The sequence below is a fragment of the Bos javanicus genome, chromosome 4 (genome assembly GCF_032452875.1).
Source record: "Bos javanicus breed banteng chromosome 4, ARS-OSU_banteng_1.0, whole genome shotgun sequence".
Lineage (NCBI taxonomy): Eukaryota > Metazoa > Chordata > Mammalia > Artiodactyla > Bovidae > Bos > Bos javanicus.
In genome coordinates, this window is record NC_083871.1 from 33245551 (window position 1) to 33259611 (window position 14061).

The 14061-nt window shown below is 37.0% G+C and overlaps 1 protein-coding gene across 4 annotated transcripts in view; it reads left to right on the forward strand.

The window, feature by feature from the left end:
• The window catches only part of RUNDC3B (RUN domain containing 3B), a 170688-nt gene that overhangs the window by 104630 nt on the left and 51997 nt on the right, over positions 1-14061 (forward strand). For all 4 annotated transcript variants that reach the window (XM_061413723.1, XM_061413726.1, XM_061413724.1 and 1 more), the window contains one exon: positions 12534-12702. In XM_061413723.1, the coding sequence (XP_061269707.1) occupies positions 12534-12702 (169 nt within the window). The remainder of the gene's footprint in view (positions 1-12533; positions 12703-14061) is intronic.

Consider the following 14061-nt stretch of genomic DNA (forward strand, 5'->3'; position numbering starts at 1 on the left):
GACTGATTGGATCTCCTTGCAGTCCAAGGGACTCTCAAGAGTCTTCTCCAACACCACAGTTCAAAAGCATCTATTCTTCGGTGCTCAGCTTTCTTTATAGTCCAACTCTCACATCCATACATGACTACTGGAAAAACCATAGCTTTGACTAGACGGGCCTTTATTGGCAAAATGTCTCTGCTTTTTAATATGCTGTCTAGGTTGGTGATAACTTTTCTTCCAAGGAGTAAGTGTCTTTTTATTCCATGGCTGCAGTCACCATCTGCTGTGATTTTGGAGCCCCCAAAAATAAAGTCTGCCACTGTTTCTCCATCTATTTGACATGAAATGATGGGACCAGATGCCATGTTCTTAGTTTTCTGAATGTTGAGCTTTAAGCCAACGTTGTCACTCTCCTCTTTCACTTTCATCAAGAGGCTCTTTAGTTTTTCTTTGCTTTCTGCCATAAGGGTAGTGTCATCTGCATATCTGAGCTTATTGATATTTCTCCCAGCAATCTTGATTCCAGCTTAATGCTTCATCCAGCCCAGAATTTCTCAGGATGTACTCTGCATGTAAGTTAAATAAGCAGGGTGACAATATACAGCCTTGACGTACTCCTTTCTCAGTGTGGAACCAGTCTGTTGTTGCATGTCCAGTTCTAACTGTTGGTTCTTGACCTGCATGCAGATTTCTTAGGAGGCAAGTCAGGTGGTCTGGTATTCCCATCCCTTTAAGAACTTTCCAGAGTTTGTTGTGATCCACACAGTCAAAGGCTTTGGCATAGTCAGTAAAGCAGAAGTAAATATTTTCTGGAACCCTTCTGCTTTTTTGATGATCCAGTGGATGTTGGCAATTTGATTTCTGGTTCCTCTGCCTTTTCTAAAACCAGCTTGATCATCTGCAAGTTCACGGTTCACGTATTGCTGAAGCCTGGCTTGGAGAATTTTGAGCATGACTTTACTAGCGTGTGAGATGAGTGCAATTGTATAGTAGTTTGAGCATTCTTTGGCATTGCCTTTCTTTGGGATTGGAATGAAAACTGACCTTTTCCAGTCCTGTGGCCACTGCTGAGTTTTCCAAATTTGCTGGCATATTGAGTGCAGCACTTTCACAGCATCATCTTTCAGGATTTGAAATAGCTCAACTGGAATTCTGTCACTTCTACTAGCTTTGTTCGTAGTGATGCTTCCTAAGGCCCACTTGACTTCACATTGCAGGATGACTGGCTCTAGGTGAGTGATCACACCATTGTGATTATCTGGGTCATGAAGATCTTTTTTGTACATTTCTTCTGTGTATTCTTGCCATCTCTTCTTAATATCTCCTGCTTCTGTTAGATCCATACCATTTCTGTCCTTTATTTTACCCATCTTTGCATGAAATGTTCCCTTGATATCTCTGATTTTCTTGACGAGATCTCTAGTCTTTCCCATTCTATTGTTTTCCTCTGTTTCTTTGCAGTGTTCACTTAAGAAGGCTTTCTTATCTCTGCTTGCTATTCTTTGGAACTCTGCCTTCAAATGGGTATATCTTTCCTTTTCTCCTTTGCCTTTCACTTCTCTTCTCTTCTCAGCTATTAGTAAGGCCTCCTCAGACAGCCATTTTGCCTTTATGCTTTTCTTTTTCTTGGGGGTGGTCTTAATCACTGCCTCCTGGACAGTGTCACAAACCTCTGTCCTTAGTTCTTCAGGCATTCTATCAAATCTAATCCCTTGAATCTATTTCTCACTTCCACTGTATAATCATAAGGGATTTGATTTAGGTCATACCTGAATGATCTAGTGGTTTGCCCTACTTTCTTCAATTTAAGTCTGAATTTGGCAATAAGGAGTTCATGATCTGAGCCACAGTCAGCACCTGGTCTTGTTTTTGCTGACTGTATAGAGCTTCTTCATCTTCGGCTGCAAAGACTATTATCAGTCTGATTTCGGTATTGACCATTTGGTGATGTCCCTGTGTGGAGTCTTCTCTTGTATTGTTGGAAGAGGGTGTTTGCTATGATCAATGTGTTCTGTTGGCAAAACTCTATTAGTCTTTGCCCTGCTTCATTCTGTACTCCAAGGCCAAATTTGCCTGTTATTCCACGGATCTCTTGACTTCCTACTTTTGCATTCCAATCCCCTGTAATGAAAAGGACATCTTTTTGGGGTTTAGTTCTGGAAGGTCTTGTACGTCTTCATAGAACTGTTCAATTTCAGCTTCTTCAGCTTTACTGGTTGGGGCATAGACTTGGATTACTGTGATATTGAATGGTTTGCCTTGGAAACGAACAGAGATCATTCTGTTGTTTTTGAGATTGAATCCAAGTACTGCATTTCGGACTCTTTTGTTGTCTATGATAGCTACTCTATTTCTTCTAAGTGATTCTTGCCCACAATAGTAGATATAATGGTCATCTGAGTTAAATACACCCATTCTAGTCCATTTTAGTTCATTGATTCCTAAAATGTCAATGTTCATTCTTACCATCTCCAGTTTGACCACTTCCGATTTGCCTTGATTCATGGACCTAATATTCCAGGGTCTGGTATAAGCGTCTGTTCCTCCCCATATTACTCTTTTTAACTTATTTGAAAAGTAGGTATTTATTGTAGAAAAATTAGAAAATACAGAAAGGTAGAAAGTAGAAGAAAGCTTAAGTAACTCATAATCTTATGTTTACAGAGCAGCCACTAGCATTGTTAACATTTTGATGGATCACTTTCAGCCTTTTCTGTGCATAGAAATATTTTTTCTTTGATTAAAATGGAATCATGATATACATGTATCTGTTTCCCTTAATACTATATAATGAACACTTTTGTATGTTCTTAGCGATCATTCTATAGCATCATTTCCTAACATGAATAGAATTTCATTCTTTATATAGTATGTTAACTCAGTTATTGTTCAACTTTTCAAGTGCGTTCAGTTCCCTGTCATATACAGTATTGCAGTTAATGGCCTTGCACTGCATCTTTTTATGCAGAACCATCATTATTTCTTTAGGTTAAAACCTTGAAGTAGAATTTCTTGGGTAGATAGTATATATGTTATTAAAACTTTTGAAGCTTGTTATCAAACCGCCCACCAGAGAGGCCCTACCAGTTTAGATCCTATCAGCAGTATGTGACTGGGCCTGCCTCTGTCATTTACAATTAATCTTAAAGGTGTGGCTAATGCTTTAAATAGAAAATATCCTGTTGTTGTTTTTGGTTTGCATTTATTTGATTGCTGATGAAGTTGAACTTTAAAAATATTAGTTATTAGTCTTTTAAAATAGAGTTTTATGCTTCTGAAGCTAAATATGTGAAATATGTTAATAGAAAACATCCTAAAATATATTTCATATTTAAAATTGGTTTAATTAAGTTTTAAATTGTGTATCAGTGATAAGATATAAATTTTTCTGAGTTACTGCTTGATATAACTTTAAACATCTTTTCATAAATGGATTTTAGGCCAAAAAAGTCTAGCAGTAGCTGATGATTGTTGGTCTTTTATAATGCCTTCAGTTTTTCACTTTTAAATATAGCATGCTTATAGTTAAGTATTTGTATTTAGAATGATTATTTCCTAAAGAGGCAAATTTCTACAGACAGAATTGCTGATTTTAAAAGATTGTAAATGATCAAGTATGCTGTTAAATTGCTTTTCATATATAGTTTAGCTGTAGCTTTTCATGTATAATTGGCTGTCCATATCTGCAGGGTTCACATCTGTGAATCAACCAACTGTGGATCAAATGTATACAGGACCCGGACATGTAAGAGACTTGAGCTTCCATGGACTCGGCTGTCTTGGGGGGCTCCTGGAAACAGTCCTTCCTGGATATTGAGGGACCTCTTGACCTTGTCTTTTCCCCTCTTAGGAGGGATAAGCTAAGGAGTTTTCTACCAAAGGCCAGTCTTTTGGCCTGTGTACTGCACCCCATCCTCTCTCTTCTGTTACGGTCTTAGCTCTGACAGTTGTCCCTTTCCATTGACCTTCCTTTTTCTAGATCTTCCTGCATGTCATAACGTATAAGCATGTTGTTATTTTTCCCTTCTTAAAAAAGGGAACCAAGTAATTTTCCGAACCCTGCATTCAACACTTCTAAGCTATTCCTTAGTTCCCTTTCTTTTATGACAGAACTGTGCCTCCTTTTTTTTTTTTTTTTTTTTTGCCTCCTTTCTCTCTTGATGGCTGAGATGGTAAAGAATCTGCCTGCAATGCAGGAGACCCAGGTTCGATCCCTGGGTTGGAAAGATCCCGTGGAAAAGGGAATGGCAACCCACTCCAGTATTCTTGGCTGCAGAGTCCCACAGACAGAGAAGCCTGGAGGGCCACAGTCCATGGGGTGCAAAGAGTCGGACACGACTGAGCGACTAACACTTTCACTTCTCTTGAACTAGTCAAATGAGCTTTTAATAACTACCACTGACAGTACTCTTTTTCAGAGTCAGCAGGAATGTCTCCTTGCCAAAGCCAGAGGTCAGGTTCCTCACCTTACTTGACCTTTGAGCAGTATTGGATACTCACAACTCCTCCTCTCAGCACTTTGCTACTTTTCATCCTATTTGCTCCTTCTTACTCTCTTTGACTGCTTTCTTCTCACTTCCCCAACCTCTAAATGTTGGACAATTTCCGAGCTCAGTTTTGAATCTCTGTCTATACTAAGTAGTTGCATCCAGGTTCACGGCTTTAAACACCATACTGCTCTTTCCGTATATATGCTTCCACCTAGAACACTACTCTGAACTCTGGACTCATACATGCAGCTGCCAACTTGACTTCTCCACCTGGATGTGTAATAAGCACCTCAGATGAAGCATGTACAACGAAGAACTCCTAATCCCACCACCGCCACCTCTGGAAAAAAACCACACTTCTTCCTTTAGTCTTTGCCATTCCTTGTATCGTAGTTCTAGCATGCCAGTTGCTTATGCTCAAAAACTTTGGGGTCAGTGTTGAATTCTCTCTTCCATAACCCATCAGTAAAATTTGCACCACCACTATCACCTCCTAAACTTAAATATGGAAATTTGCAAGAGTCTTCAAGCTCCACCTCTGACTCCTGTCATTTTTTCTCCATAGGACAGCCAGAGTGATCCTTTAGGAATATGTCAAATAATTTCATTCCTCTGTTCAAAACTTTCCAGTAGTTGCTTTCCTTCTGACTCAAAGTGAAAGACAAAATTCCTAGGTTTACCCGGCCTCCAGTTCCTCTCTGATCTCACATCCTATTCCCTGCTTTCTTACTCACTGTGCTTCAGTGACACTGGTCACCTTGTTTTCCTTGAGCACACCCAGCCCACATATGCGTCTTTCTGTTTTCTCTACTAGGAACGTAATCACTCTCAAGATATTGGCATGGCTACTTCCCTTATCTTTTCTAAAAGTCTGCTTAGTACCATCATAGTCAGGAAGCCTGCATGGAACATTCTCCCTAAAAGAGTGATACCAGTTCCCCTGACTGGGGTGACCTCAAGCAACTATTTTTCATCTCTTATTCTCATTTTCTTCCTTTGTTGAATGAACTTATTAGATAGTACAGCAATACTTCATGGGGTTATCATGAGGACTAATGAGGTAATGTACATGAAGTGTTCATACAGTTCCTTGGATCCCTATAGTTAGTATTTATTTTCCTCCTAGCCCTCACAAGGAACTTCCTTATTATCAGTTCTTCCTTTGTACTCCTGGGTGGTTTAAAATTATACATTATTTATGTTGTTATTATATAATATTTTGTTCTACCTTCTTTGGGTTTGTGATGGTCTTTTCTTACCTTTTTATAAAATAAGGTCTATTGAGATATCATTGACAGGTAAAATTTTAAGATATTTAAAGTGTACATCATGATGATTTGGTACCATATTCTGATAATATATGGCTTCCCAGATAGCTCAGTGGTAAAGAATCCACCTGCCATCCCTGAGATTGGGAAGATCCCCTGGAGAAGGAAATGGCAACCTAATGCAATATTCTTGCCTGGAAGCCCCATGGAAGAGGAGCCTGGCAGGCTACAGTCCCTGGGATGACAATAAGTCAGACACAACTGAATACATTCTTCCTACCTCTGATAATGTACACCTTGTGGAAGGATTTTCCCCATCTCATTAACTAACATATCCATCATCTCACATACTTAACTTTTTATGTGTGTGGGATAACATTTAAGTTCTACTTTTGTAACTAATTTCAGTTATTCAATAGTGTTATCAACTATTATCACTACGTTTAACATTAGATCCTCAGACTTTATTAATCTTACAGCTGAAAGTTTGTACCCTTTTACCAACCGCTCCCTAGTCTTCACTACCCTCTGGGAACCACTTTTCTACTCACTATTTTTATAAGTTTTACTTTTAAGATTTCACATGTAAGTGATAACCTTCAATATTTGTCATTGACTTATCTCACTTAGGATAATGCCCTCAAGATTCTTCATGTTGTTGCCAGTGGCAGGATTTCCTAACCTCTTGCGGCTGAACAGGGTTCCATTGTATGCATGTACACACCACATCTTCTTTATCCATTCATTTGTTGATGGACACTTAGGTCCCGTCCATATATTGATTACTTACACTTCAGTAAAGAAGAGAGTACAGATATCTCTTCAAGATTCTGTTTTTATTTCCTTTTGATACATACCTAGAAGTGGGATTGCTGGACCATACAGTAGTTCTATTTTCAGTTTTTTTGAGGAACCTTCCTACTGTTCTCCAAAAATCCAATTGATTTTCCATAATCAGTTGACACGGGTTCCCTTTTCTCCACATCCACATCCTTGTCCTCACTTATCTTTTTGATTATAGCCATTCTTTTTTTTTTAAGATGGCCCTTCTTGACAGATAGCGCTAGTGGTAAAGAACCCACCTGCCAATTTAGGAGACTTAAGAGGTGCAGGTTTGATCCCTAGATGGGGAAGATCCTCTGGAGAAGGAAATGGCAACCCACTCCAGTATTCTCGCCTGGAGAATCCCATGGACAGAGGAACCTGGCGGGCTACAGTCCATGGGGTCCCAAAGAGTTGGGCACGACTAAAGTAACTTAGCATGCATGCGTTCTGATAAATGTTAAGTGATACCTTGTGATTTTGATTTTCATTTTCCTGATGATAAGTGATGTTGAGTACCTTTTCATGTACCTGTTGACTGTCTTTCTATGTCTTTTTTGGAAAAATATTTACTCCATTCCTTTCCTGTTTTTCAGTCACATTGTTTTTTTTTCTTTCTTTTTTTTTTTTTTTTGCAGTTGAGTTCTCTTGGATATTAACTCATTATCAGATATATGATTTGCCAATATTTCCTCCCTTTCAGGAGGTTGCCTTTTCATTCTGTCACTGGCTTCCTTTGCTATGCAGGAGACTTTTAGTCTGATGTAGACCCACTTCTTAGTTTTTGCTTTTGCTTTTTTTTTGACTTTGTGTGTGTGTCTGTCAAATCCAAAAATCATTGTCAATACTGATGTCAAAAAACCCACTGTGTCACAAAACCCACTGTGTTTTCTTCTAGAATTTTTTTACAGTTTTGGGTCTTGTATTCAAATCTTTAATCAATTCAGACTTGATTTTTGCATATGGTATAAGATACACATATGGTATACAATACAAGATATACAATATGCATATGGTATAAGATATAAGGTCTAGTTTCATTCTTTGTGTGTGGCTGACTAGTTTTCTCAGCACCATTTGTTGGAAAAACTATCTTTCCCCATTGTATGTTCTTAACTCCTTTGTCGTAAATATATACATGAGTTTATTTCTGGGCTCTCTGTCTGTTTTATTAATCTATGTATCTGTATTTATGCCAGTATTGTACTGTTTTGATTACTGTAGGTTTGTAATATATTTTGAAAGCAGGAAGTGTGATGCCTCCAGTTTTGTTCTTCTTCCTCTAAATTGCTTTGGCTGTTGGGTGTATGTTACGGTTCCACACAAATTTTAGAATTGTTCATTTTATTTCTGTGAAAAATGCATTGAAATTTTTGTAGGCATCACATTAAATATGTAGATTGATTTAGGTAGTATTGACATTTTAACAATAGTAAGTCTTCCAATTTGTGAACACAAAATTATCTTTCCATTTAAGTGTCTTCTGCAGTTTTTCATCAACATCTTATAGTGTTTAGTGTATAGGTTGTCCACCTTCATAGTTAAATTTTTTGTAGATATTTTATTCTTTTTTGATGCAACTGAAAATGACATTGTTCTCATAATTTCTCTTTCTAATAGTTGATCATTAGTATATGGAAATGCAACTGATTTTTGTATATTGGTATTTATCCTGCAACTTTACTGAATTTGTTTATTGGTTCTAACAGTTCTTTTGGTAGTCTTTAGGATTTTGATATGTAATGTGATATGTGAATAATGACAGTTATATTTCTTCCTTTTTTACTTGGATGCCTTTTATTTCCTTTTCTTGCCTAATTGCTTTCTCATTAGAACTTCCAATGTCAAATATAAGTGATGAGAGTGGGCAGTCTTGTCTTATTCCTAATCTTAGAAGAAAAGGTTTCAGCTTTTTAGCATTGAATATGGTCTTAGCTGTGGGCTCAATGAAAATAACTGATATTATGTTGTAGTATATTCCGTATGCCCAGTTTGTTGAGAGCTTTTATGATCTTTTTTTTCTTTCTCAAAACTTAAATTTACTTCTTTTCTTATAAGTAAATAAGGCTTATAAACATCCCTTGAAGTACTACTTCAGCTGCATCCTAAAAGTTTGATGTTATTTTTTATTTTTGTTGTTTAAAGTACAGTTTCCATTATAATTTTTTTGACCAAAGGTTATTTGGAATATAATTTTTAATTTTCAGATATTTTCAGTGAATTTGTTTTGGTTATAATTAGTGAATGTGGTCTACATAATATTATAGTTATTATAATAGTTCCTTGAAATTTATTGAGAAATGATCTAGAATCAGTGGTATTCCAGTGAGTGGGTCCAATATTCAATAGATTATGCTTGTTAATGGTATTTTATGTCCTTTATCACTTATCCTTTTTTCATCTTTTTAATTATTTAAATGTATTAAGTTCTTCACTATGATATTTCATTTGTCGATTTTTCCTTGAGGTCCTTTGATTTTTACTGCATATTTTTTAAAATAACTTGTCAGATGCATACAAGTTTAGAATTCTTTATTCATCCTGATGTAATATGTAGTAATTAAAAAAAATTCCTTGAAGTTTACTTAGTCGATATTAATGGAGTCTAACCAGTTTTGTTTAGATTAATGTTTTTCTAGTGTCTTTTTTTAAAAACTATATTTAGTCTGACATACCTTCCATTTAGTATGTGAGAAATTGGTTTGACAGCTGTAGTAATATGTCATTAGTTGTAAGTTGTACCCTGATTTCAAGTGTGTTAATATGTGAAAAAATGTACAGTAAGAACTGATAAAATAGAGTTCACTTAATGATTCATGCCTTTGTGTTCTTAAAGTATACACACACACATTTTAAAAATAGTACTTGAGTTTAAAAACTCTAGTTTAATGGGCTTTATGTTTTAACTGAGGTGCTTAGGGTATTTACTGATATTTTTGGGTTGATATCCACTCTATTGCTTTCTTAGGGCTTCCCAGGTGGCACTAGTGGTAAAGAACCCACCTGCCAATGCAAGAGATATAAGAGATGCAGGTTCGATCCCTGGGTCAGGAAGATCCCCTGGAAGAGGGCACGGCAACCCACCAGTATTCATGCCTAGAGAATCCCATGGACAGAGGAGCCTGGCAGGCTACAGTCCATGGTGTTGAGGTCCTTTAATGGACCGGAACCTGGTGGTCCGGAGTCGATGATAAGAAAGTAAAGGAGAGAGAAAGAGGCTGCTATTCCTTGGTTTACACAGAAAACCAATAAAACCCCTGGTATGGGGCTTGCACTGCTCACAAAGGCACCAGGCACCCTGTTGAGGGGGTGAAGGCACAGAGCGCCTTCTTGAGAGGGTCTTAGAAGCCCAGCCAGGAGAGTGAGCCCAGTGAGCCTCTGTGCTCCAGAGAATTAGCCTGAGAGAGAGAGACACACACACACACACACACACACACACACACAGAGAGAGAAAGACACGGGGACCCAAGCTCTGATGGAGCAAAGGTGTTTTACTCAACATCGTGTGAGTATATATACTGTCTTTCAAGGTAGCTGTTTTCAGCAAAGATAAAAATCAAAAGTCCAGACTTACAAATTATCAAGGAAACATAAGGCGATCCATATCAAAGAGAGAGGGTTGTAAATAATCACTTTTGCCATATGGTTCATAAAAAGGAAGAGGGTCGTAAATAGTTACTTATCACTGTATGGAAAAACTAAGGAACGAAATGCATGCATTCTTAAACCCCCGGGAGTAGTTTGCTACTCCACTTAATTCCTGAATATTCAGGAATTAATAAGGGACAGAGGATTCATGATGGACCCAAAACAGCACACAGGAAGCCTCCTGTTAAATGCTTCCTGACACCATGGGGTTGCACAAAGTCGGACACGACTGAAGTGACTTAGCACAGCACACAACACATTCTTACTTTCTGTTTGCCCTACATTCTTCTCTACTCTTTCTGTCTTATGATTCTTTTTTTTTTTGGGGGGGGGGGTTAACTTTTCTTCTGCCATTTTATTCCTTATTCATTTTTAATTTATAGACTCTTCTTTTACTAGGCTTCTTTTATAGGCTTTTTTTTTTTTTACTGGTGGTACTTTTACTAGTTTTACTATGCATATCTAAACCTTAACAAAGGCTAAATTTAGTATCTTTACACTTATCCAGATGACTGAGGACCTTGTATTGTTTTAACTCTATAATCATCTCATGCTTGACATATGCTGTTACTGTCCAGAATTGTAAGTTTGCTGTTGGTTTATTTAAAACTCCATAAAACTAGGCATTGTTGTCAGTGTTCTATACTCAACTTGTTTAGGTTTACCCACAAGTTCACTATTTTCTTTGCTTAGTGCTTCTTAACTCAGTTTCCCTTTTCCTAAATTACAATGATTAGGAAGTTTGTTTTAGTGAGAATTTGTTGGTAAATCCCTTAAATTTTAGTTTTCTCAAAATATGCTTATATTGCCCTCCTTCTGGAAGGATAATTATGCTGTACTTGCTAGCCTGTCTCAGCAGTTATTTTTTCTTAGCATTTTGACAATCTTTAATACTGTAATTTCTTCATATCTACCTTAAATGTTACTAATTCTCTTAAGTTTATCTGCTTTTTAGCTAATTCATTTAATTTTTAATGTCAAATACCATCATTTAAGAGCTCTGCTTGTCTCTTTTTCAAAACTGAAACCTTATTATCAGCTTTCCAGAGCCACAGATGTGACAGGCAGACTTCATTTGGCATGTTTGCTCATTGGTTTGTTTCTGAGATCATTAGCTAAGAACATCACCTGGGTTGAACTTTTATGTAGCAGTCTCTAATTCACGTCTGCAATGGGCTTGGACCTGACTCAGGAACCCAACAGTTGCAAATGCTGATAGTAGAGGATAAAGAAATAGAAGATCTTTCTTTGATCCTTGTGTTTTCTACCATTATAGCTATATTAACTTACAAAATTATAATTTCTGACCTGGAGTTCCTTGGGTTCATATTTTCTAGGTGTGTTTCCATCTTTTTAATTTTAATTTTTCTGTATTCATGTGTATTTTATAGATAGCTTACTGTTGGCACTTACTTGCCTTAATCAAACCAGAACATCTGACTTGGCTGTTAAGTTTAACCTATTTAAGATTTTTGTAATTTCTTTTGTATTAGTGCTTATTCTGCCACCTTATTTTTTGTTTTAAACTGACTGTATTTTTTAATTTTGTTCCTCTGTTTGATAGATTAGAATTTTTTGTATACTTTGAGGGTTATAGAGACTATTTTTATGCTGTTTCTTAAATGTTAATATCATTGCTGGTATTCTAAAATTTATTTTCCCTGTTCCTTTTAAAGTGTATTTTTCTTCTAAACTAGACAATCATGTTAGCACACCTTTCTCTCCATTATTTAGCTTCTCTCCTACTTTTTCCTCACCTTGTTCTGTGTTTTCTACCATACTGATGTCATAAGGAATTTTACATATGGATTGTAATAGATTTTTTTCTCTGCTTCACCTAGGTCTCTCCTTCTTCCCCCCGTAGAAAGTGTTTAGGTATAACTGGTTTTCTGAACCTCTTGTTTTCAGTCAAAGCCAAGCTGATCGTGAGCATTGTGCTGATATTATACCCCCACTGGCAGCACACTGGAGATGTGCTGTCTGCCTTACAATGGAGATTGAACAGTCAGTGAGAACAGCCCAGCGAGAAAACTCTTCTCAGCACATGTGGAGTTTCTGGCTCTCTTCTTTGGAAGTTTTTTTGCCTCTTTTCGGGACATTCTTATAGTTTTCTGTGTTAATGCCTTAGATCTGAGATCTGTAAACCTCACTTGAACTTCTGTAGCATCTGTAGGCCTGATGATAATATCATCATTATTGTATAGTTAGTGCTGAACATTTTGGAGCTTACTTACCAGTAACTTGCAAATGCTGAAGTATTTCTAAAAAAACAACATGGAACATACTGTGAACTTTAGTTCTTTAAAAATGTTGATCTTCTCAGTTCTGATAGTATCAGCAGCGACGAGGAAGAGCTGAGAACTCTGGGAAGCAGTGACAGTGAGAGCAGCACTCCAGAGAAGGCCGGGCCTCCAGTCATCATGGATGAGAACAGTTGGTTCAACAAGTGTAAGAGAGTCAAACAGAAGTATCAGCTCACCCTGGAACAGAAGGTGTGTATCAGTCATCAGAAGTCATTTCATTTCGACTCTAGTTACTACCTTTAGACTGTCACTACCAAAAGATCTTTTAGCTAAACACAAGTATTTACCTATTGCTACTTCCTTTCTGTTCTTGGATTGTCCTCCTCTAAATTAAAAATCAGGCCCAATTTTAGGAGAGGCTTTTGTTTGCTAAACTTTTTCTAATTTTACATTTTAATATAACGCTGACCCATTTATTCTCCTGTATGCAGTTTCATTTATATGTTTGAAGTATTAATTTCTAGGATTAATTTTATAAAAGATTATTTGGTTTATGAAAATGTAGTAATAGCGATTGCTTAAGAAATTCCATATATGTGTGTCTGTCTCCTTTTTTAAAAATCAGGTATTTTAGCAGCTTTTGTGTGTTAAGCACTATAGTAGGCAAAGGGGAGTACATAGCAGACTGGGATACCAACTAGCATCTTAACTCTTAATTTTCATGTATTGTTTATTTTCCTTTCTTCCCTTCCTTTCAAATTACTGTTATTCATAGATGAGCTACTTAGGAAAAGCCTTAGTGGAATTATCAATAGAAATATTAGAACAATAAAAAATACACTGAGGAAAATGGTTACAAAGGAAATTTACAAATATGAAAAGATTTCCTGTAGATAAACAACTGCTAGTTAAGATATACAAAGAAAGCTTTAATACCTTGTGAAAGAAGAATTCCGGTTCCAGATACCAGCAAGAAGTCAGACTAAGATAACTAAAAGCCTTTACACTGTAAAAATGTGAAAATGCCAAGTAGAATAAAATTTTGAAACAGTTTCATACAGAACTTCTCTCTCAAAGAGTAAGAGCTCACTAAGGACATTGTCCAGGAATCAGTGATCAAGACCATCCCCCTCCACCCCCACCCCCCGCCCCCACCACCACCCCACCGCAAAAGAAATGCAAAACAGCAAAATGGTTATCTGAGGAGGCCTTACAAATAGCTGAGAAAAGACATAAAAGGCAAAGGAGAAAAGGAAAGATGTACCCATTTGAAGGCAGAGTTCCAAAGAATAGCAAGGAGAGATAAAAAAGGCTTCCTAAGTGAACACTGAAAAGAAACAGAGGAAAACAATAGAATAGGAAAGACTAGAGATCTCTTCAACAAAATTAGAGGTACCAAGGGAACACTTCATGGAAACATGGGCACAATAAAGGACATAAATGGTAGGGACCTATCAGAAGCAGAAGATATTAAGAAGAGGTGGCAAGAATACACAGAAGAACTATACAAAAAAGGTCTTCATGACCCAGATAACCGCAATGGTGTGATCATTCACCTAGAGCCAGTCATCCTGGAATGTGAAGTCAAGTGGGCCTTAGGAAGCATCA